General features: G+C 42.7%; 1 protein-coding gene across 1 annotated transcript in view; it reads right to left on the bottom strand.

The window, feature by feature from the left end:
- Positions 1 to 3378: 3378 nt before the first annotated feature.
- The window catches only part of lrp6 (low density lipoprotein receptor-related protein 6), a 47378-nt gene continuing 28594 nt past the window's right edge, over positions 3379 to 22162 (bottom strand). The window contains exons 8-23 of the mRNA XM_058417391.1: positions 19588 to 19804; positions 19077 to 19366; positions 17810 to 18036; positions 17240 to 17424; positions 16516 to 16842; positions 14121 to 14323; positions 13790 to 14001; positions 13145 to 13335; positions 10829 to 11038; positions 10153 to 10278; positions 9703 to 9939; positions 9187 to 9297; positions 8865 to 9095; positions 8640 to 8776; positions 8075 to 8172; positions 3379 to 6662 (exon numbers count right to left, since the gene is read on the bottom strand). Of these exons, the coding sequence (XP_058273374.1) occupies positions 6359 to 6662; positions 8075 to 8172; positions 8640 to 8776; positions 8865 to 9095; positions 9187 to 9297; positions 9703 to 9939; positions 10153 to 10278; positions 10829 to 11038; positions 13145 to 13335; positions 13790 to 14001; positions 14121 to 14323; positions 16516 to 16842; positions 17240 to 17424; positions 17810 to 18036; positions 19077 to 19366; positions 19588 to 19804 (3306 nt within the window). The 3' untranslated portion in view covers positions 3379 to 6358. The remainder of the gene's footprint in view (positions 6663 to 8074; positions 8173 to 8639; positions 8777 to 8864; positions 9096 to 9186; positions 9298 to 9702; positions 9940 to 10152; positions 10279 to 10828; positions 11039 to 13144; positions 13336 to 13789; positions 14002 to 14120; positions 14324 to 16515; positions 16843 to 17239; positions 17425 to 17809; positions 18037 to 19076; positions 19367 to 19587; positions 19805 to 22162) is intronic.

Here is a 22162-nt window from a genome sequence, read left to right as displayed (position 1 = left end):
GTCCCTGTGCTGAGATTTCAGTCCAAAATGCTGCCTGAATGAACAGTAGACCAGAAACCATAGACACTCAGACCTGTGACTGTGTAAAAGGGCAGATAAAGCAGATATTTATGAGCTTTATGTGTTCTGACAAAGCAAACAAAATGTACACTTTTGTGTAGCCATCCATGCCCCCCCCACTTCAGACATTGAACATCCAAACTGAGGAACAACATTACAAATGATCACTTAGAAGGTATCCATGAACAACGTACAGTAATTATCTCATCGATATCAGTTTGCTGTGACTTTAAGTTAAGTTGTCACATATACATTACTGCACAGTGAAATTCTTTCTTCACATATCCCAGCCTTGGGGTCAGAGCTCAGAGTCAGCCATCATACAGCACCCCTGGAGCAGGTGGGGTTAAGGACCTTGCTCAAAGACCCAACAGTGGCAGCTTGGCAGTGCTGGGGATTGAACCCCGATCTTCCGGTCAACAGCCCAGAGCCTTAACTACTCGAGCTACCACCAAATGTGACACTGTTTAAACCCAACATGGTCAAGAAAACCTGGCCAATAAAACTAAAGACACTGTCCAATCCTGAAAAGTCTGAAAGACAGAAGTTGAAGGAATCAAGACACTGGATCTAGAAACACCACTGAGGCAGCACTAGACACGTGCTTAATTCCAAAATAAGTGACTTAACCAATTTAAGTAGTGTTTTATTGTCACTGTAAGCACACACAGCTGAAACAGTGCACAGTAACATCAAACAACGTTCCTACAACCACAGCCGGGTGACTGGGTTCCTGTAGGATCCTCCTAAAGCCCTGAGAGAATCTGTGAGAGCCCTCAGTGGCTGAAGTAAGGCTCAGAAAACCACACATGGGCCTCTCCAATATGGCCGTCACCTAGCAACAGCAGAGCACCCCCCCCACACACACACACACCCAACCCTACTTAACAAAAGGAGCGAGTGATGGCAGACACGGCTTACACAACACACTTCCCCTCTGCTTGTCCTCACTGCTGATGTCATGACTGTTTTGTTCTTACTATACAGCCTGGCCAATGGAAACCGTGGCCTTTGTATTTGTGCGTCTCAGTCTGCTGCCCAGTGTCTAGGAAAGAGGGGATGACAGGAAAACGGAGAGACGCAATCCATGAACATCATAAGGCAGACTAAACAATTCTCCAAAGAATGAACAGACACAACTACACAACAAACACCGTCTATTCCACATCAGTGAAAACTGACTGTATTAATCTGGTAGCTACATGCACTGATCATGATGATGCTTCATATATGAACCATTTTCTACTGAACTGATTTCTTCAGCACTCTTTAGTGTGTCATATATGTGAGCTTATTAAATGGCAACGCAAACGAGAACAAAAGAAAGAGTTGGAAAAGTAAAATTCAGTCCTGATCTGAGTTAATCTGTGGGAATTATTCTGACACTCAAAACTATCGCTCCCTCTAGTGGACTGAAGTAGAACTGTAATAGAGTTATTGTGAAGACAGTACAAGCTCCTCTGAGGATGTTAAACAGCAGCTTCTCCCGGATGTGTCTGTTGATTTATGCGCTATGTAACCTCACAGGAGCTTTTATTATATTCCAAGCGTACATATATGTTAAATATGAGTGTGTGTGTCCTACTCCTGCTTCCTGATTCTATAGAGATCCTTTAACGTGTAGTGAATCATTCTGAATCACATATAGACCGATCAGCCATAACTTTATGAGCAGTGAGAGGTGAAGTGAATAACACTGAGTATCTCCTCATCATGGCACCTGTTAGTGGGTGAGATATATTAGGCAGCAAGTGAATATTTTTTCCTCAAAGTTGTTGGGTTAGAAGCAGGAAAAATGGGCAAGTGTAAGGATTTGAGCGAGATTGATGAAGGGCCAAATTGTGGTGGCTAGACCACTGGATCAGAGCATCTCCAAAACTGCAGCTCTTGTGAGGTGTTCCCGGTCTGCATGAAATGAAATAGCCTTTATTTGTCACATATACATTACTACACAGTGAAATTCTTTCTTCACATATCCCATTCTTGGAGGTTGGGGTCAGAGCACAAGGTCTGCCATGATACTGCATCCCTGGAGCAGAGAGTGTTAAGGGCCTTGCTCAAGGGCCCAACAGTGGCAATTTGGCAGTGCTGGGGCTTGAACCCCTGATTTTCCAGTCAACAACCCAGCACCTTAACCACTTGAGCTACCACCGCAGTGGTCATAAGTGCGATCAGTGGATATAAGTATCCTTAGAGGCCCATGGAGTCCCCACCTCACAACTAAAAGGATCTGCTGCTAACATCGTGGTGACAGATACCACAGAAGGGATCTAGTGGAGTCCATGCATCGACACGTCAGGGTTGTTTTGGCAGCAAAAGGGGGACCAACACAATATTAGGCAGGTGGTCATAATGTTTTGCCTGGTCAGTGTAGTGCTCTATACAGTTAAAAATGAAGGGAGGTGAAAGTCTGTGGTTAAAGGTGCAGACTATAATGTGTAAAAGTGGTTCCAGATCTAAATAAGAATAATAACCACCATCATCAGCATCATATAGCACTATAGAAAAACAATTCTAATACCTATTTGCTTATTTCAGGTTTTCCGGTCCAGACTTTAGCTCTGCTCCAGTTTGAGCCCTGCTTTTCACATTCCTCATAAGTATATTATTTTCTACTTCAGCTCATTTTATATAAGAAGTGAAGAGGGGGAAAAAAAACTCATAGATCCCCCATGTTTGTGTTTTGTTTGGCAATAATCTAAAACCAGCTACTGGAGATAAGTGATGTAACATTTTCCTTTGTAAAACAGTGATCTATATAGTCAGTGCTCTAGATTTAACATCTGATATCTGTATGTTCACTGATCTGAACATTACACCTGTGTGTACATTATAACTCACTCAAACATATGATAAGACGAAGACGCAGCCTCAAATGTTGATTTGAGGGAAGGAAACTGGGAAGGAAGTCGTAGTGGAGTTGAGGGGATTTCTACTTTCTGAAGAAATCCTGAGAAACAGCGTAAACAGCATGATTAATGTCGTACAATAATAATGTCTAATACTGCTGTGTAACTAGTGTTTACGGCTACACTGTTCATCCATTTACTCACACCACTAATAAAGGGGGGGGGGGAATCTCCACCTTAAAACTTCACTCATTTTTATTTAAAAAAAAAAAAAAAAAAAATCAACATTTGTTACAACAGCTTATAGTAGTTACTGAATGGGCTGTACATGTCCATTTTATACAATGTTTACATGTAAAGCGATCAATGTACAAAATAGTCGAGTTAGTGGAATAACGAAATACATGATTTATTACTAACCAAATGTTGGTCACCTTGGAATATACCCTTGCAAAGCACCGTGGTATCAAAAAAAAAAAAAAAAAAAAAGAAAGTAACGAACGATGACAAGAAAATAGTCTCAGATGAACAGGCCCCACTGTCCTTCACTCTCCATCTCAACTCTCTGCTATGATCCTACACGCAGGAGCCAAAGTGCTTAATGTTTGTCCCTCCATGGCAGCATGAGGCAGCTAGATCTTTGACCATCATTTCACCACAGCCTTTTAGAAACCCCCCAGTCACGGAGTCTGAACTTCAACATCTCTCGGATTTTAAGAGGGAAAAAAGCCTTCTCTTTAAATTACACTGAAACAGTAAAAGGCCTGATCCTGATAAAGAGTTTCATCATACCTTTGGTAGCCACTTAATGTTTGATAAGATTTCTTTTTAAACGATACATTGCTACAACTGAGGAAAGTACGATGGCACCTAATAAAATGCTGATTCATTGAGAACTTTGTCACGCGTTCACGCATGTGCGCGTTGTCGTACCGGTAACTAAGCCGAGGTACCCTAAAGTGCAGTAGGAGACTGAGAATATTGCCTGACGACGATGCTGGTTTTGACAGGATGGTACTCGTACACAGAAGAAGGGGAATTACCCAAGAGCCCTTTGCAGTAAGGGAGGGAGAGAGAGAGAGAGAGAGAGCGTCAGGGCTTAAAAACGGGTCCGATGTGTAAAGGATGTAAACGGATATGTATCTGATTGTACCGCATGAGAACGTTTCAGATTCATCACAGTGAAGGATGCAGTGGATTTTGGGCAGAGGAAAACAAGGCAGCAGCGTGACTGGAACTGTACAGAGGTTAACTTAAAAGCCGATTTTTTTAAAAAATCAGAAAGTAAAAGCTGCCCACAAAGGCAGCGAGATGGGTTTGTTGTTGGACACAGCAGCTATGGGAACTCAATGCTGCACGCTGTATTAAACAGAACATCCTGCTGATTGTCTACCTGGACTTGTGTGTGTGTGTGACGCTTCTCGTGTCTCTCTTCTCAAACACATCATTCCATACAGGTGATAAAAACAGGGTCTCTAAAAGCAAGAAGAGTCAAATATTTGTGCTGGTGCAATGTCCCTTATTTGATAAAAAAACAAAAAAAAACAAAAAACAAAAAGGAAGTAACAGATAAAAGCACACTGGCTTCATCCTGATGGTATGAAGAAGAGTCCCGATTCAGCTGGAAACTGAAGATGGTGTAAAAAAAAAAAAAAAAAAAAAAAAAAAAAAGACACGTAGGTTTGGGTGTATTAAGAGCATCAGAGCTGATCAGTCATCATGAAAAACATGAAAAAGGACTCCAGGACTGAAGAAAAAAAAACAACAACAACAAAAAACAGGAGCTCCTGCTTATAAAACACTTAACTGGTGTAAAACTGTCAAAGTAAGTATATGTCCTTTTCTGTTTTGTTTAAACAGGACAGACACTCGTGAATCCACGTTCTTCGGCTTCGGGATGTTCGGCACGGATTGTCACTGTACTTCCACCGTCATACATATTTGTCTTTTTTATAGAAAAATAGAACGAAGCATATATTGAAAGCATACTGGTAAAGCACTGCAAGGATATCATGGAGAGATTTACAAGTTTTCTTCCTTTTTATAGCTTATAAATACGGTATCTATACAATATGTGGTACAAAAATATTTTGACATTTTATGGGCACTGGTAGTCTTTTTAAAAAGAGAAAGAGAGAGAGAGAGAGAGAGAGAGAGAGAGAGAGAGATGCAAAATTATCTAAAAGAGCTTTTTTTTTTTTTTTAAAGAAGAAGAAGAAGAAGAAGAAGAAGAAAAGAAAACTGCTCAGGCACAATAAACTTGTCCTTGATTGTGTGCTGAAGGTTTGTGATGAATATTTGAATATATAATTCCCCTAAGGAATAAACAGTGCTGATGGCCGGTGAGGAGATGGCAGGGAGAAAGGACAGAGGATACGAGAGATGTGCTCCGAGTTGTGACCTTCTGCTAGATTGGACTTGCAGTCAGGCATGAAAAGGAGGAGGAAGGGAACAAAAAAAAAAAAAAAAGAACAAACAAAACTGAGTTTGAGGCAAAAGTGAAGCATTTTGGTTATTTGCTCAAGACTGTATAGTGGCGTTTCCTCATCTGTCTGTCCTGGAGCTGGCTATCAAGAGCCACTGGAGCCAAAAGGAATCTGTTGCTTCTTCTTTATGACTAAATCAGCAGCTCCACACATCTGTCTGACCATCGGTCATCTTCTTATTGCTACGTTTCCCTCAGCTTTCCGCTTTCCAGTAGAGCCGTGGTGGGCTGTTGGAAAAGAAAAAGAATGATGCAAAAAACCAGGTGGAAAAGGTCACCAGAAGCGAGATGTTCTTCTCTGAGGTTGTAGGAGGGCTCTAGGTGGACTGGCTGATCAGTAGATCTTAGTGGTTGAGCTTCAGACAAAATGGCCCCACCGAACAGAGCTGAGCGGTGTAATGCCAGTGAGAGCCACAGGGAGGCTCCATTCTTCTTCTCCATCCATTCTCTATGACTTGGGGGTTTTTCTTTTCTTTTCTTTTTTTGGCATCAGAAAAAGTTAACAAGCTGCAGTCCTCCCCCCCCCACGTTTCCAGCGAGTGCTTTAGCCTCATAACAGGTAGCTTGATTACGCACTCTTGGATTAAGGCAACATGATGTCTGTGTGAATTTAATAAAACTTTCTTCTTTAAAAAATGTACAAATTTTTTTTAGCAATACAAAGCTCTATGGCATAACCAATAAACGCTGTATAGAAAATATATAAATATGCTTTCTTTTCTTTCTTAATTTTTTTTTTTTTTTTTTTTTTTTTACAAGTATCCACCACCTCTGCACGCCAAAGTGTCTCTTTTTCCCCCCCTAAAAACTGTTTCTTGTTCTTTAACAGAACATCATACACATCAGTCACTCTTCTTTATTTAAAAAAAAAAGTCATTCTATGCACAACTGTTATTTACACCGGTTGAGATGGCAGGGTGGGGCGTGTGGGGCTTCTTGTGTTTATGGACGTGATCGGTGGGGCTCAGGACGAGTCGGTGCAGGGCGAGGGAGGAGGAGGGTAAAGGTGCTGCGAGTAGCTGCGCTCTGTGTACGGCGACGGCGGGCAGCTTTCGCAGTTCTCTTCAGCTGACAGGTACTGGCTGCGCGGCGTGGGTGGAGGTGGGAACGGCTCCGAGTCGTAGTTGGCATCGCTCGCGTAGCCCTTAGCCATGACGCTGGAGGAGACAGGCTGTGCTCTGCGGCCTGGCGTGTAGTCGCTGTCGCACACGTCTGTGCTGCACGGCGTGGTTGGAGGAGCAAAGTGCCGATAGCTGTATGGTCTGTAGCTGTAAAAACAGAGGACTCGGGTTACTGAAGCACACACACCGAAGCAGAGTCAGTATAATGTGTGGTGGAGACACCAGGTGTACCAGTAGTATTAGGAAACTATTTTTCTACATTATTCTATAGTGTTAAAATGGGATGTCCTGATCTCAAATAACAGCACTGATTTCACCATTTTTTTAGTTCTGGTTCATATGAGAAGGAGAGCTGCTGGACTTCTCCATCTACTGAACTACGCTGACAAGACCAAAATGAAAACTTCCTAATATTAGCTGCTTGAGAGTTCTGAACCCTGCTAAGGTCATTATAAACGATATCGCGCAAGAAAGCGATTTATACAACAGCTCCACGATTAGGAAATTAATATAAACTAACTGATGTTCGAGACACAACCTGTCCAAATATTTTGTATAGTAATTTTTTCCCCCATCAACAAAAGATCTCCCAAAAGGCTGGATAGAGTGCTGTGTGTTGCCATGGTAACGTCTGTATTGTACTATTTTCTTTATAGTGCACCTGTGAGAATTTTCTGGACCCAAATATTTATCATCAAACTTTTCATCAAACTCACGACTCGTGGCTTCACTGATCCGCAAAATTTTCTTTGGAACCTAAGTAATTTGCATCCGCGAATTTTTCACAGACCCGCGAAATCCTGCAAAAGTGTTTACAGCTAATTTCGTGGCAATTTATACAATTTCATGCTAAAACTAAAAATCTGGTTTATTAATTTAGTAATATAAATATAAAAGTAAAATCAACAAAAATAAAATATAAATGTTATTTCAATGATATTGAATGTCGCCGATATCACGTACGTACAGTACAGCCATAACGACACGCTATTGGCTGGAAGGGTTGGATGTAGCCAATCAAAGAGCATTAACAGTTTTACCTAGCTGCCGATTGGCTGGTAGCTACGACGCTTTGTATGTGTGATGTCACGGTTCATCTCCCCGCCCCTTGTGCTCGGTTCAACGTGCGTGTATATTCCGTGAATAAGTGATCTCTGTGATTTTTTTCCTTGGTTTTTATACAGGCGATACTGTATTTTTACGTAACATCGCAGATGTGTGAGGTATTACTGTATTTATTTACAAAAAAAATCATACGCGAAACAGCGATCAGAAGCACCCTTGGTATCAAAAAAATCATGTGTTAAAGCATATCCCTTGAAATCCCTTGAAGTATTATACACGGTGTTCAATGATGCTGAGAATGTAAATTCAGCCATTGAAAATAAAGTTATTTCACTTGAAGTTCTGGGGTATTTGCTAGCATGTGGAGCTTCTGGTCATGCGCTTGTCCCTTTGAAATCCCAATGAAAAGGCTTAAACAGTATTCATACTTTTTGTTCATCTGTGAAGCTCATTCATGACTTCAATGAGAGAAGAATGCAGTATTTGTTCGTTACCTGTATGAGCGGTGTGTGGAAGGACTGTTGGATGAGTAGCCAAACTCCATTGTGTACTGAGAGCGCACTGTAGCTGGAGAAGGAGGAGGGTTCAGGATCTGGGTGGGGTGGAGGGGGGGGTGGGTCACAAGAAGAAAAGGAACATGAAACTTTGGAGAACAATCCTTTCCTTTTGCATAGCAACATCTTAAATGGTCATTATTTTTTTACTGGGCTGACTAAAAGCTAGTCAGGAGCTACCAAGTTATTCTCACACAATACAGAGCCACTTTCCATCTGAGAGACTCTCTTTAACAATGGAAAGGATTGCGAGATCAGATGAAGAGGGATGAGTCTCAGACACGGGATATTTTCCCTGTGAGTGAGGTCAGCCTAGGTACGGTACTCTCCAACAATCTACACCTTCGTATAGTTCTCTACAACATCCATAATGCAGTATAGCAATAAAAAGCACTAGTCTATACAAAGCACTAATGTCTAATGCACCTCTGAACGAAGAGATACAACGGTTTCTGGAATATTTTTAAAAAATGTAACGCGTGTTTGGACGCTTCATTCTGCTTACAGGAGGGAAGTAAGTGCCCTTAGTGCTGGACGAGCTGCTGGAGGAAGCGCCCGTTACGTGAGCACGATCATACGGCGGCCCACTGCTTCCACCCATGATGCTCAATGAGCCAATCACAGACTTCCCACGAGACATGCCTGCAAAAGAAAGAGCGGACGAAACATTAAGGAAAGTGGACACACTCGATGTTTTTTGATGCGTGTCCAAACAGCGTGTCAGTCTCACCTGGAAGAGAACCGGACAGGGAGCTGGGATGAGGCACGTAGCCCAACGGCACAGAGGACGGCCCGTGCACGACGAAATCGTTAGTCATGGTCTCGCCGTCGCCCACCATCTGCGGGCACAGGACACGCTGGCACACAAAGTACACGGCGCCCACAACAAACAGTGTCATCACTACACCGACGATGGAGCCGATGGTGTTGGTGGGCTGCGGAGAAGGCTCCTCTGTGGGGTCTGTTTATAAAAACAAGCACATTAAAGGCTCTTCCCATAGCAGTCAATAAATACTTCACAGAAAATATGTAAATATTAAAAGTTATCTTACAGCAGCCAATTTCATCAGAGTTGTCTGTGCAGTCCATGTTATGGTCGCACTTCTTGTGTTTGCCAATGCACTGGCCGTTATTACAGGTGAACTGATCCGGAGGGCAATGAACTGCAGAAAAGTGGAAACACATGACTGTTGGGTAAATGATGCAGTAATGCGTTCTCACGCTAACTACATTCAGGTGGGAACTCGAGCCAGATTCTTCAAATGTAGACTTGCTAACTGACTTTCAATGTAAAACTTTTGATCACGAACACACGAGTAGATGAACAGATCAGTAAAATCACGTTTTAAGGCGTCATGGAAAGACTCCTGAAGCATGTGCCATTACAGCATAATGTTTGAGAGTTTCATAAATTTATTGCTGCATAATCTAAATATGCCACAAAGACAAACGTGTAATGATTATACAACAGCTGTACTGCTCTTTCAGCTGTATGTGGTATTTAGCTAGCTAGGTCAAGTAATAAATATAACACAACAGGGTCTACAATTAAGAAACACGGGCCGTACCATCGCACTTGTTTTCATCTGAGCGGTCCTGGCAGTTGATCTCGCCATTGCAGCGCAGTGAGAGGTCCACGCACTGCTTGCTGTCGCACTGAAACTCGTCGTCCGAGCACACGGGGCAGTCGTGCTCATCGCTTTCATCTTTACACTCGACGTATCCGTCGCAGCGCCAGGCCCGTGGGATGCAGTCCACCTCTCCTGAGGTGCAGGAGAACTGCTCTGGGGAACACGTGGGAGGTTCTGGAAAGCACCGACGTGAATAAACGTGTCATTATTCACAGCCTAGGGCAGCTTTTCAAACTAATAACTCTGGACGATTCTGTATCTACAGCGATTATGTTCTGTACTTAAAGGCAAATGTGCTGGATGATCAAACTGTCTGAAGATCACACAAACAGAGGAACTACATATTGCTCGACACTAAGCGCAGGCTTTAAAGGGTTAAAACATTACCTCCACAGGAAAGCTCATCTACCAGAAGGACCAGGTGAACAGGGCAGGAGCAGCGGGTCGTACCATCTCCTTTCACTATACAGATGTGGGAGCATCCTCCGTTGTCTTGGGTACAGGGGTGTTTATCTGGAACACACAGGAGGAGAGCTGTAAATCTTGCTCTTTGTGGCAGATTAATGCTAGTTTTTGAAACACACACACAATCTGGGGTTTCACATAGGAATATTATTTCATTGGAAAAGACGCCTGAAACCTGTGGAGATTGGGCAGTGTGTATGTCCCAAACTGTAAATCGTTCCCAAAAAGCTTGCAAGCCTAGTCTTGCTCCAAAGTGATCTTATTTATTTATTTATTTATTTATTTATTTATTATCAGGGATAAATCATAATTTTTTCCTGTTTCCAGGCAAGTCTACGTTTGGTCAGTTTGTCTTACAGCATGCATCGATACAGACAATCTCCAGCATCCTGTTTATCAACAAGATGGTGCGTTCAGCTTCAAGTGGCTGTTAGCACACGTTTCCAAATAAACCCGGTGTTTGTTGAATGACTCATTCTTCCCATGAAAATGCCAAATAATGTGGTGCTGAAAAAATCCACGATCAAAGACAAAAAAAAGTGCCTGGCTCAGACCTACCATCGCCGGCATTTCTCAGAAAGTGAGGAGTGTGACTTACTGTACTCGTCCATGTGAAGCTCGTGGACTGCATGGATGTCCGTGAGCGCGATAATGCGAGCTTGGATTTTGGTGCGACCCTCCCGCGTCGTTTTGTCGATGCGCTCAATCATCTGCTGCTGCCGATCAATCCAGTAGAGGTGATTCCCGAACACCGTCAGCCCCACTGGCTGCAGTATGTTGGAGTCTTCGATCACAATCCGATTGGCGCCTGCAGGGGGGGGAAAAAAAAGTAGAAGGGAATGGAAATTAGCGAGCACTGAAGGGAAACTACACCAATTCTCTTTAGCGTGTGCGGGAAACAGAAAGGCACAAAAAAATGATTAACCGCCAGGGAAACGGGATATATTTGGACTGGGAAAAGTGATTGATAGTGTTTTGGCACTGCAGAGCGTTTGCGTAACAATCTAATGTGGGACAGCAGAGGGGAAATCATTTTTGCGTGATGAGAATAATGGGTAAAATGTGTCTGAATCGGGGCCAGACCTCACAAAAAGCTTTCCAGAAGAAAATGAGTGAAAACACACATAGATGGTGCAGTAAAAACAGACTCCACAGAACACTATTTGTTTCTTCATTAAAGCTAGAAGGAGTTTAACCGTGCTTCGCATTTTTCCTGCTTTCCCTAATCTACGTTACTGATAAAAATCTGTTAGCGATTTTACACTCTCGTCAGGTTTGTGCCGATTAAAAACGTTTAAAATGAAGTTGCTACGCTAAAATAATTAGAGCTGAAAAACAGAAAGGGGGGAAAAACCCTATTTAATTTGCATTACAGGATACGCATCACCTGCTGTCACACGCTGCTGTGATTTGTGTTCAGAGAGATGTGTAGAAACAAGAAAATATTTTCTTTTCATTTTGTTGGCTTTTCTTTCTTGCTTTTTTGTGTGTGATCGGTCTAGCCAATCAACTATCTCCAGAGCAAGACCAGACAAACTAAAAAGTACAAACTGGCCATGCTTTGCATTAACACTGAAGTGATCAGCACTGAATAAATACTTCCTGATATACAATCACTCGGGCCCTTTCCACACCTGGTATTAACATCCGTCTCGAGCGTCATGATCACAAGAGGACAGATGAACCTACAGCTGCCTTTTTAATTGTGTCTCTGATTACCACATATAAACGGATTGAACTGGAGATAAGAGGAGAGTTCTCGGTCCATATGGAGAAGTGTCATCTTGTTCCACTGATGTTCAAGCCACGAGTATGGCCTTTATCTATGAGCCTTGCAACAACTCTACCGCAATGTTTACGTAGCCTCCATGCTCAGGCAATGACGCAGTCCATTAGTCGTTTATTTGCTGTCTGGGACGAATCACGAGGCTCTTGCGTTCACTCTATGAACGTTACATGGTCATAAGCGTTCCACATCAGCTCCCAATGTGGTTTGAGTGACTGACTCACAGTGCATCTCTGAGAGTGCTGTACAATTACGATAGGATCACCAGGACATGTTTTCATGCCATGTGAGAACAGGGTCTCAGGTCACTTTCAGAGGTACTTTAAGGATTCAACGTTATATCTGTAATGTGAATGTGTCCTGCCGTGTTCCTAAAGACCATCTAGTTATAAATGACAGCTGCTTGTGAAAGCAATTTAAAGACTACATTTCTAATAATGAGAGACTGTTTCAGCTCTATTTAATGAAACTCTAGCAGGTCAGAAGGTGTTTTTCTTAAATGCTAATTTTCTTCAACAGTACAAGTTCGGACATGCTGCTTTAGAAACTTTGATGTTGATTATGTTCCTGTAACTGCAAAGTCTGCTTTATTTTATTCCTTAAGTTTGTGATGTTAATAATCATCAGTGCAATAATGGTGCTGAAGCTGAAGTTTGGATCTTGGGGTTTGACAGAATACATCTGGACGTCAGACGTCTTTGTTGAAGCAAACGTTACCTCTTGGGACAGAGCTGCTAAATAAAAGCCTCTGAGCACATAAATGGTCATTCATTGTTTGTGTGAGAGCAGAGATGTGATTATATGAGCAAATCATGCACAAACTGCAAGATATCACAACGTGTAAAGCTTTTAGCGACCAATCTAAGCATCCAGTGATTTAATTAGGAAATGAGATCTGCATTGGTTTTAGCATTTTTTGGTCCAGGTTTTAAAATGACTCTGGGTGGTTTGTCAAGTTTGGTAATGCTCTAATGCTGACAGAATGGGTTCACAAGTGAACATTAGATCCTAAATGCACAACTGCTGAATTTTTTGATGACACTATAGTAAATTACTGGCACTTAATCACACTACAATACAACACAGTCGATTCTAGGCAGGAGTTTATCTACAGATTTCAAAACTCACCAGACAGATCACTGCTCTCGATGCGACGCAGGTCCATGTCGGCCCAGAACAGTTTACCCAGTTCGTTGTCGATAGCGAGGGCAGCAGGTTTGCTCAGGCCACTGAAGAACAGCACCTCTCGCTCAGTGCCGTCCAGAGCCGCTCGCTCGATCTTAGGGGAGCGCTCCTGCATGTTGGTGAAGTACATGTACCTGGAAATGACAGAAAAGGCAGTTTAACATTAACATCAGTAACCAGAAATGCACTGTTATAAACCCAAAACCTTTTATTTTATGCTGACTAATGTGTGTGTGTGTGGATTATGCTTGACTACCTTAAACAATGTAAGAAACAACCTTCTGAAAGACAAACCCAAAGATATTTTCCGGTAAATGTTTCCTCTTTCTAAGGCATAAGCAGCTTAACATGACCTTAAAAACATTAAAAATCAGAAAAAGCCCTGCAATCTGAGATCAAGCACAGTTCACAGCACAGCTCAATAGTAGAAGTAAGCCATGATCTATTTCCCACCCAATGCAGCCGAGCATTCAACAGGTTAAAAAAAAAAAAGAAGAAAAAGAAAGCATGCCACCTTGTGCACTAGAATGGTGCTCAAAAAGCCAAAACAATCATTCTCTTTGCCCGAGTGTGAAATCAATCACTCACCCTCTCTCTGGGTTAACTACGATGGCCCGGGGCTTGTCATGCTCTCCACGGAGCACCACTCCAACACGCGAGCCATCGAGACGCGTCACATTAATCACGTTGGTCACCTCGCTGGTCCAGTAGATGAAGCGGCTGTAGATGTCGATGCTCAGGTCAAATGGCTGTAAGCCCAGATTGTGGCCCCCCACTGTGTTGGACACCACGGTCATACTCTGAGGAGCCAGAATGAAAACGTATAGAGGATGCAAACAAAACAGCACCACATGCACAGAAGGAGACCTACATATACAGACACAATGCAAACTAGCAGCACTTGTGTGTGTGTGTTTACCTGGTTTCCATCCTCCTGGGCACGACGGATGACGTTCTGCTTCGAGTCGATCCAGTAGAGCTGCTTGTCGAGTGGGTCGTAGTCGATGGCTCGCACGTTACGCAGGCTGTGAATGGGTAGGATGATGTCAGGGCTCTGCTGCTCGTCCATTACCATGCGATTAATAGCGGACTTCTGGCTGAACAGGAGGAAAGAGGTGGGTGCTGAAAGAGGAAGAGAAGAAGAGAGATTGTTTAAGAGCAACTCTTATAAGGGTCCTTCTGTTCGGGTACTAACAAGTTAAGACGGAAGCTTTTTGGGTAAATGTTTGACACGGACACCTCAAATACTGAGACACTTCTGCTCAACAATGTACCAAAAACACATTCGCATGAGATTTAAACGGCTCTTAAAAGATAATCTTAATGTTATATTGAGAAAACTGGATGAATTATATTCATTTACTTAAATATTAAATAGGACTAGGCATGTGAGGTTGTGTGGAATATGCCATCAGGGCATATTGTTTGTGAAGGGGGAGAAGTAGGGGAATGACCAGATGTATATAATGCATGGTGTGCACTATATTACGGTGGGGGGAAAAAACTACCAGAAACTGGTTATGAGTCAGCTACTATATACTGGTATATACTGGTTATATAACAGCTGCTATATATATATATATAGCTGCTTTAATAAGCAGTTAATATCAGAAATGCTATATAACTGATGGCTGGACTGTAAATAAATGTAACAGGCTATCAGCTATAATTACATTTACAACTACAGGAATAACTGAAGTTAAATTACATAAACAACACATGCACGTTACTCGGTACTTATCCGCTGAGCCTTTGGAATTATTACACATTAGATACTAATAGCATTTAAAGCTCATTTAAGAATTATGAAATGTAGAAAATAGTTCTAGTTCATCCACCTAATAGCATTCTGGGGTCACCCTGGTACTTATTACCACATACACGCACAGGCACACACACACCCCTCTTAGGCACAGACAAAAGCGTGCACGCCGTGCCTCCTGAGCCTCCCCCGGGTGAGCCTCAGCATGAGTCTGGAGTGTTTTACTATGTCAGACATGGCAAGGGAGCTGAGGACGGCTTAAACCAGGCTTTGGTTTCTCACTGCCTGCCAACTTGGCAGTGGCTTAGGCGACCGAGAAAGCTTTATAAAGCTCAGCGCGAGCCTGCAGCTGAAAGTTCCCCCTCTCAGAAGGCCTCGCTCAGCTCCAGGGCTGTACACTCCCCAAAACTTGATCTCTTCAGGGCTGCCTCGAACCTCGCACAGCCTCACACAGCTATCAAAACCAACAGGAAGGAGTATGAACACACAAGACCCGTGCTCTAAGCGGTCCGTATAGACAAAACGAGTTGTTAAACGAGTGAACACATCTGGATTTATAAATAGCAGATTTTACATGGGAGTGCACACACTGCATACTGCCTCTTGTGTGTGCATACAGTACACACATGCTGATGATTTTATTGCCAGTGCTGTGCAAAAAACTGTGTTTTTTAAGGCCAGAAATTTTTGGTTGATTACAATGAGCTGAATTTGATTGCTAATCAGCACCCGCTTCGAGATATATTCTCCTGCATTAGAGAGATCATCAGGTAGAAATCACACAATCCTGATTACATCTGTACAGATACAAACAACTTTGGGGAATTTCAGTAAAAAGTATATTTATCTGATTGGTCTGGAGTCACTCCTAAGTGGTTCTCAAAGCCAGCTCTGGTGGCCCCCAGGAGACTGTAAGGCATAGCTGCATTCTGATTTTGTTAGTGGTGGAGATCACAATCCACTTTACCAAAGCTGTTCATATTTAGGAGTCCAAGCACCAACTCAGACCTAAAGTGTTCTATTAGTAGAAAGTTCAGAAATAATTTTTTTAAAAAAACAAAACAAATAAATTCTACAGACCCCCTCAGTATGCATTTATTTCAGGAACATTATCTAAAAAAAGTACTCCAGAACCACTGACTTAGACATCCCTAAGCCACAATGAGGCTTGTGCATGTGTGCTCGATTTCACCCTGGCTCAGATTTATAAAGGGGATTGTGTGTAGAACACAGAAAATGCATGTTTCCATAAATATGAAACTTGTACAATGCAAGCATGGCAATGAAAGAACTGGCCGCCCATAACTACACTTTTGGTTTATTCATATACGAGTTAATCAGGACTAAAATTGCTTTAGGATTTTTTTGACAACAGACCTAAACCAAGCTTTCAAGCCATTCTTCTAACCATGCTTAAAATAAGTCTTTCTTGAATGCTCTGGCACGGCTAGACATACAGATTTCGACATCTGTCCTCTCAGGACTGGGTGAAACCTTATAGAAATATGTGAATGTGTGAGTGTGTGCATAAAAGTGTTGGTATATAGCTCACCACTGCAGGTCTTGTTGTCATCATTAAGTGAGTAATGCGCCGGGCAGCCACACACGTAACTGCTGACTGGCACGGCCAGGCACAGGTGCGAGCAGTGACCGTTGGTAGAGGCGCAGGCGTTCCAGCCTCCCTGACGTGACGAGTGGAACACCAGGATGTCCATGACGTAGTCCAGATGGCCCTGGATGAGCGTGCGGTTCTGCCCGCTGGTTTTGTTAGCACGCTCGATGCTGCGCTGGCTCCAGTCCGTCCAGTAAATGTAGTCTTGGTATTGCGTGAGACCAAAAGGGTGGGGCAAGTCATCGGCGATCACCTCACGCTCAAGACCTTAAGCAGGAGCAGTGTATTTAGAAAAAAATAGAAAGCAAAAAGGAGCATATTTAACAAAATTATTCAAAACAGAAAATTATGGATTAAAGGCTGCGGCAAACCCTAAACAAAACACATCTATCCCGGGTAAGACCTGACAAAATGTTCTCATCCTTCACTGAGGGCCTGATTTGTGTATAAAGACATTTGTGTATAAAAACCTGAGATCCCTAACATGTCAGTGCCTGCTGAGCCATTTTAATTCACACTATTTCTAAACCCTATTAACGTACCAGTCTGTATAACCTAAAGCACTAAAATATCAGAAATGTGATTGGAAATTTTACACTTCACAATTTTACAATTCTTCATACCAGATCACAAATGTTTACAGTGAACTAAAGATGGCTCTCACCGAGCATGTTGGAAGATTCAATAAGCGTGGTGTCCAGGTCAGTCCAGTAGAGCCGTCTCTCAGCATAGTCAATGGTGAGCCCATTAGCACGACCCACGTTGGGCACCAGTGTGATGCGACCGGTGCCGTCCATGGCTGCACGGTCAATCTTGGGTCTCCCACCCCATTCGGTCCAGTACATGAAACTGAGCAAAATTGAGAATTAGTATTGGACACTTTGGTCATTACTATACTGTGCTTCTGAAAGGCAGTATATAGTTTATACAAATGTAAATATATTAAGATGTCACAAAGTGGCTCTCAGATGCTGTAGGAAGCATTCTACTGCAACTCCAAATCATTACAAAGTTATTCCTAGTTATTTAATCACACCTTTATACTTTGATGAAATATTTATATTCTGCTGTAAAACCAGTATTAAAATACAAGTGGGGAAATATCTTTGGAATGACCTGTGTTTTATTCATCCAGTACAGTTCCTGAGAACCAAGACACACTGAAGCTGTTCTGCTGGTTTATGATTGTATTTCTGGATATATTCATACTCTGGCTGCACAATGTCTGCCTTACCCTTCAGCAGGGTCCAGTGCTAGAGCTCGTGGACTGTCCAGGTCTTTCCACACAAGGACCTGCCTGTGCTGGCCATCCAGCTTTGCCACCTCAATGCGGTTTGTGCCAGTGTCAGCCCAATACAGGTTCTTTCCCAGCCAGTCCACCGCCATGCCCTCTGGGTAATCCAGACCAAACTCGACCACATGCTCCAGGGCACTGCCATTCATGAATGCTCGACTGATGGTCTATTTAGTGTGAGAAGGAAAAGACAAAGCATAAAACCATGATGACATAGAAGAGGACTTGCAGACCAATATTTAGAATTGATGTGTGAATGGCACCCAAAATGAAAATATAACGAACCTTGGAGTAGATTTCTTTTAATTTAACTTCTTTTTATTGTCATGCCTGCCTATTTTCACTTTGATTAGAGGATTCCTACATTACCCACAATACCATTCAACCACCTACTGATGGTGGTTCCAGCTGGAATCAACTGCTGCATGGACTCTATCCAAAAGGACCAGTGCAGCGGCACTTTAATCATTAGGTCTATACAGTTCTCACACTTTCTCATGTGTAACTCAAGTGTGTTTTATAGCTACACTGCATTCTGAGGTCCACATTTGTGGCTGTCTTTACTACATCTACATGGGATTTCTCATTAATGACACTGATGTGGTTGAAAAATGGTGAGGGTTTTTTTGTAGTTAACCTGTTAAAACAATGAAGGACTGGGAGAAAAAAATACCAGACACAGAAATCTAGTTATAGAACCAGTAAACCAGGAACCAGGAACCAGATTTTTTGCAAATAATATATGCAAAAGTGACATATATAAGAAGTATAAATATAAAAGTAATGTCAAAGCCTACTACGTCAAATGATTTTTTTTGGACATACCAGGCTATACTAACTACCCACAAACTACCACCTGGAACAGTCTGTGCTTTTACACCAGCAGTTGAGGTATTCAGAGGTGAATACTACATATGCACCAAATTCTGACAAATTGGCAAAAGATAAAATAAAAGTAATACAAAAGACTATGGATATGAGTGAGAGAGACTGAAACAGATAAAGTAGAAAGAACATAATGCGAGAGAGAGAGATAGATAGAGAGAGAGTGTAAAAACCAGGCTATCAATTATTTCCAAACTGGTATCTCTGGGGAGTCCATTACTGAGCCATGCTTTAGGCAGCCAGGCAGCCAAGAAGAACAGCAGGTTAGGGTGTGTGTGTGTGTGTGTGTGTGTAGGTACACAATTTCCCTCCTTCCCCTCACCTTTAGTGTGATATCGGTCCAGTAGATGCGATTATCAGTAACGTCGAAGTCGAGTGCTGAAGCCTCCTTGACACCGGTGAGCGGGATGGCTACGTTGTTGTTATTGGTTTCGAGGGAGATACGGCGGATGTCAGTGTGACGTGAGAAGAGCAGGAAGGCTTCCGGCACAATGCACGTGCTCATATCGCTCATGAGCTCCAGGCCGATGGGACACGCGCACGACACACCCTGCGGCCTGTACAGGCACAGGTGACTGCAGCCACCGTTGTTATCAGCACATGCATTTGTACCTGAGAGAGAGAACAGAGAACACGAGTGTGAGAACTGGCTATCGCAAGCATTCAAAACACACCTGCATCCTCATTCCCACTCTTCTTAATACTCATCTATGTACGTACTTGTGTATGTCATGCTATGTCAGCACTTCAACGCTTCAACACGGACTGTTAACCTGTTTAGTTACTTTGTAAACATGTGTCGGTCAAACGGAGATATGAGGCATCCCACTCACCGAAAGCCTGGTGGACATAGGTGGCCTTCAGTCCCATGAGGTCAGGCAGTTGGTCAATGATGACTTCCCGTTCAGCGGTGCGTTTGTGCACACGCTCGATGCTCCGCCTCTGCCAGTCTGTCCAGTAAACATAGTCACCCAGGAGGGTGAAGCCGAATATGTGTGGAAGTTTGTCCTCAACTAAGATCCTGCGCCCAGTTCCATCCATGTTCATCATCTGAGACAGACACATAGAGAAAGAAAAGAGTTTAGAGGTTTTGTTTTTCCAGACCTGCATGACTCTTAACAGCAAGTTATGTACAAATGAATACATTACTGAGGCGTGCAGGTGCACTGAATCAAACGATAGCTCTCTGGAAGTCTAACAAGCCAACTACCCTGTATTAATTTGCAGCAGCCGGACATACAAGCAGCTGTGCACATGGCCACCACATTCCCTCTGTTGTGAATCACAACAGTGTGCACATGTAGTACCTTAGAGAGAGTGTGCGTGTCAGGGAGCATTGCCTGTAAAGCGGCAGTGTTTTTACTTCCTTTGAATTCCACAGCTTGTGTTTACCTTCTCTCATCTAATCCAAACACATATCTACAGAAGACACGTATTCCTGCTTTTTTTAAGGAGCAAAAAAAAAAAGGGAAGGGACTACAAATTCCAGAAATGACTTAAAATGACTCAACAGCTTTCTATTTCCTCCCACAGATCCAATACAATAAGACCTTCTCCTATCAGATGTTTTAATTTGAACAAAAATGTTGGCCTATAGGACAGAAATCATCTCTGTGGCTTCTGTGGGAATCACGGTCCCCCTCGCCACAAGCCAGTTACGCTGCCAGGACTTCAGGCTTCAGAAATACTACACTCAGACATCCTCACCCAACCAAAACTAACTGCATTTTTGTTTCTCTCTTAAGTTCATATGCAACTAATATATTCAAATTGGTTAAAACAATCCTAAAAATTCGAACGTACTGAAAAGATACAAAAGCAAAACCCATGAAGCGTACGCCAGCTGGCTTTCTGCATATTACATTTTCTGCTTTCTCCCTCTACTAATGTGCATATAAAATGGAGTTTCCATCCTGAGTTCGATGGCATCAGCCAAAAGGTCTCCAGTGGTTTGGGAGTTGTGACCACAGTGTGGTGTTGGTTTCAGATTCTGGGGCTATTCTAAATAGTGCAGACCGCAGATGGAGTAGAGGCCACAATCGGAACCAGATGTGGGCTGAAGCCGCAAAACGCCGCCTTTCCGAGCAGAGACGTGCTAGCCTGGGCTCCTCTCCCCTTCTCACACCCCCAACACACTCAGACTTTCAATCCTCTGAACAGGTACAAAAGCTATGGTCAGTGTCAGTGACATGTTTCACCGTCGCGCTAACGCTCTAATCAAATCAACTCTAAAGCTCAGGAATCAGCACTGCACCAGGTTGGGTTTGTTTGCTCTGGCATGGAAGGTACAGAGTGCAATTCATACTCAGGTCTGGGTCGTTACTCTCTTATGTAACATTTCTAAACAAGTGAACCATCAGCGGAGACACAGCAATGATCTGTTCATGTAAACTAAAACAAGTGAAAATGGTAGAATTTAGGTAACAGTCAGACAGACAGTGCACTGGAAACTTTAACAGGAAATGCTAGTAGTTATAGCCTAGGACTTCATTTCTGTATCCATTCCTCTTCAGTGAATCAGCTTTGTCTGCCATGTGACTTTATGTTACAGAAATCCGTTTCTTTTACATCATGCTGTGATACAAACGAAATCAAGAAAAGGACTCTCTGGACGAGGAGCTGCTTAATAAGTAACGGTCACACTTTTTTATTTTTATAACCGTTGCCTTCTGCACATCTGGGGAAACAGGTTTGTTAGCTAAGGTTATCGATACATTCTCCCAATAATTACACCCACCACACCTGAAACACTGCTGACGTGAGAATTCAGGGGTATCACGAGATCAGTTTATTTACATGATACTGGAGCTGGATCTTAGAGAAAAATGTGGACAAAAAAAAAAAGGTGGACTGCATTTTGCGTATCTGTACCGGCAATGTTCAGTATCAACATCTGGGCCATCAAATGCCTGAATAACCATAATACTGAAATGTTTCTGAATTTCTTGTATTTATTGTAAACAGAGAATTTCTTGGATTAATTTTATATGATTTTGTTGTTTGTGTGTGTGTGTGTGTGTGTGTGTGTGTGTGTCAGGGATTATTAAAAAGTGTAAACAGCTATATTTATACTCTACTAACAGAAATCTCTAGAAATATCTATAAATAGGTCAGTATAATTTATATCACTTATATTTTTTCTAAGCCAGCTTGTGTGAAGAGACCTACAGCAGCACCTCACCCATGTGGGCATGGCCTAAGCAGTCTGGCAAATCTCCATTTTGTCTGCTGCCAGTCTGTTGACACCTCACGAAGCGCCAAACTTTTACTATCGGATTTCCGAACAGCAGGGGGGCTATGATGTGGGGCTCGGAGGTGTAAGGTTAGAGGATTTAGACTTGGCCACTTGAGGGCAGGAGAGCCGTGCCATCCAAACCGACAAACGTGAACAGAGACTAATCATTTAGA

This window comes from Hemibagrus wyckioides, linkage group LG19 (assembly GCF_019097595.1).
Source record: "Hemibagrus wyckioides isolate EC202008001 linkage group LG19, SWU_Hwy_1.0, whole genome shotgun sequence".
NCBI lineage: Eukaryota > Metazoa > Chordata > Actinopteri > Siluriformes > Bagridae > Hemibagrus > Hemibagrus wyckioides.
The sequence above is the reverse complement of the archived record's forward strand: the minus strand, read 5'-3'. Positions and strand labels throughout refer to the sequence as shown.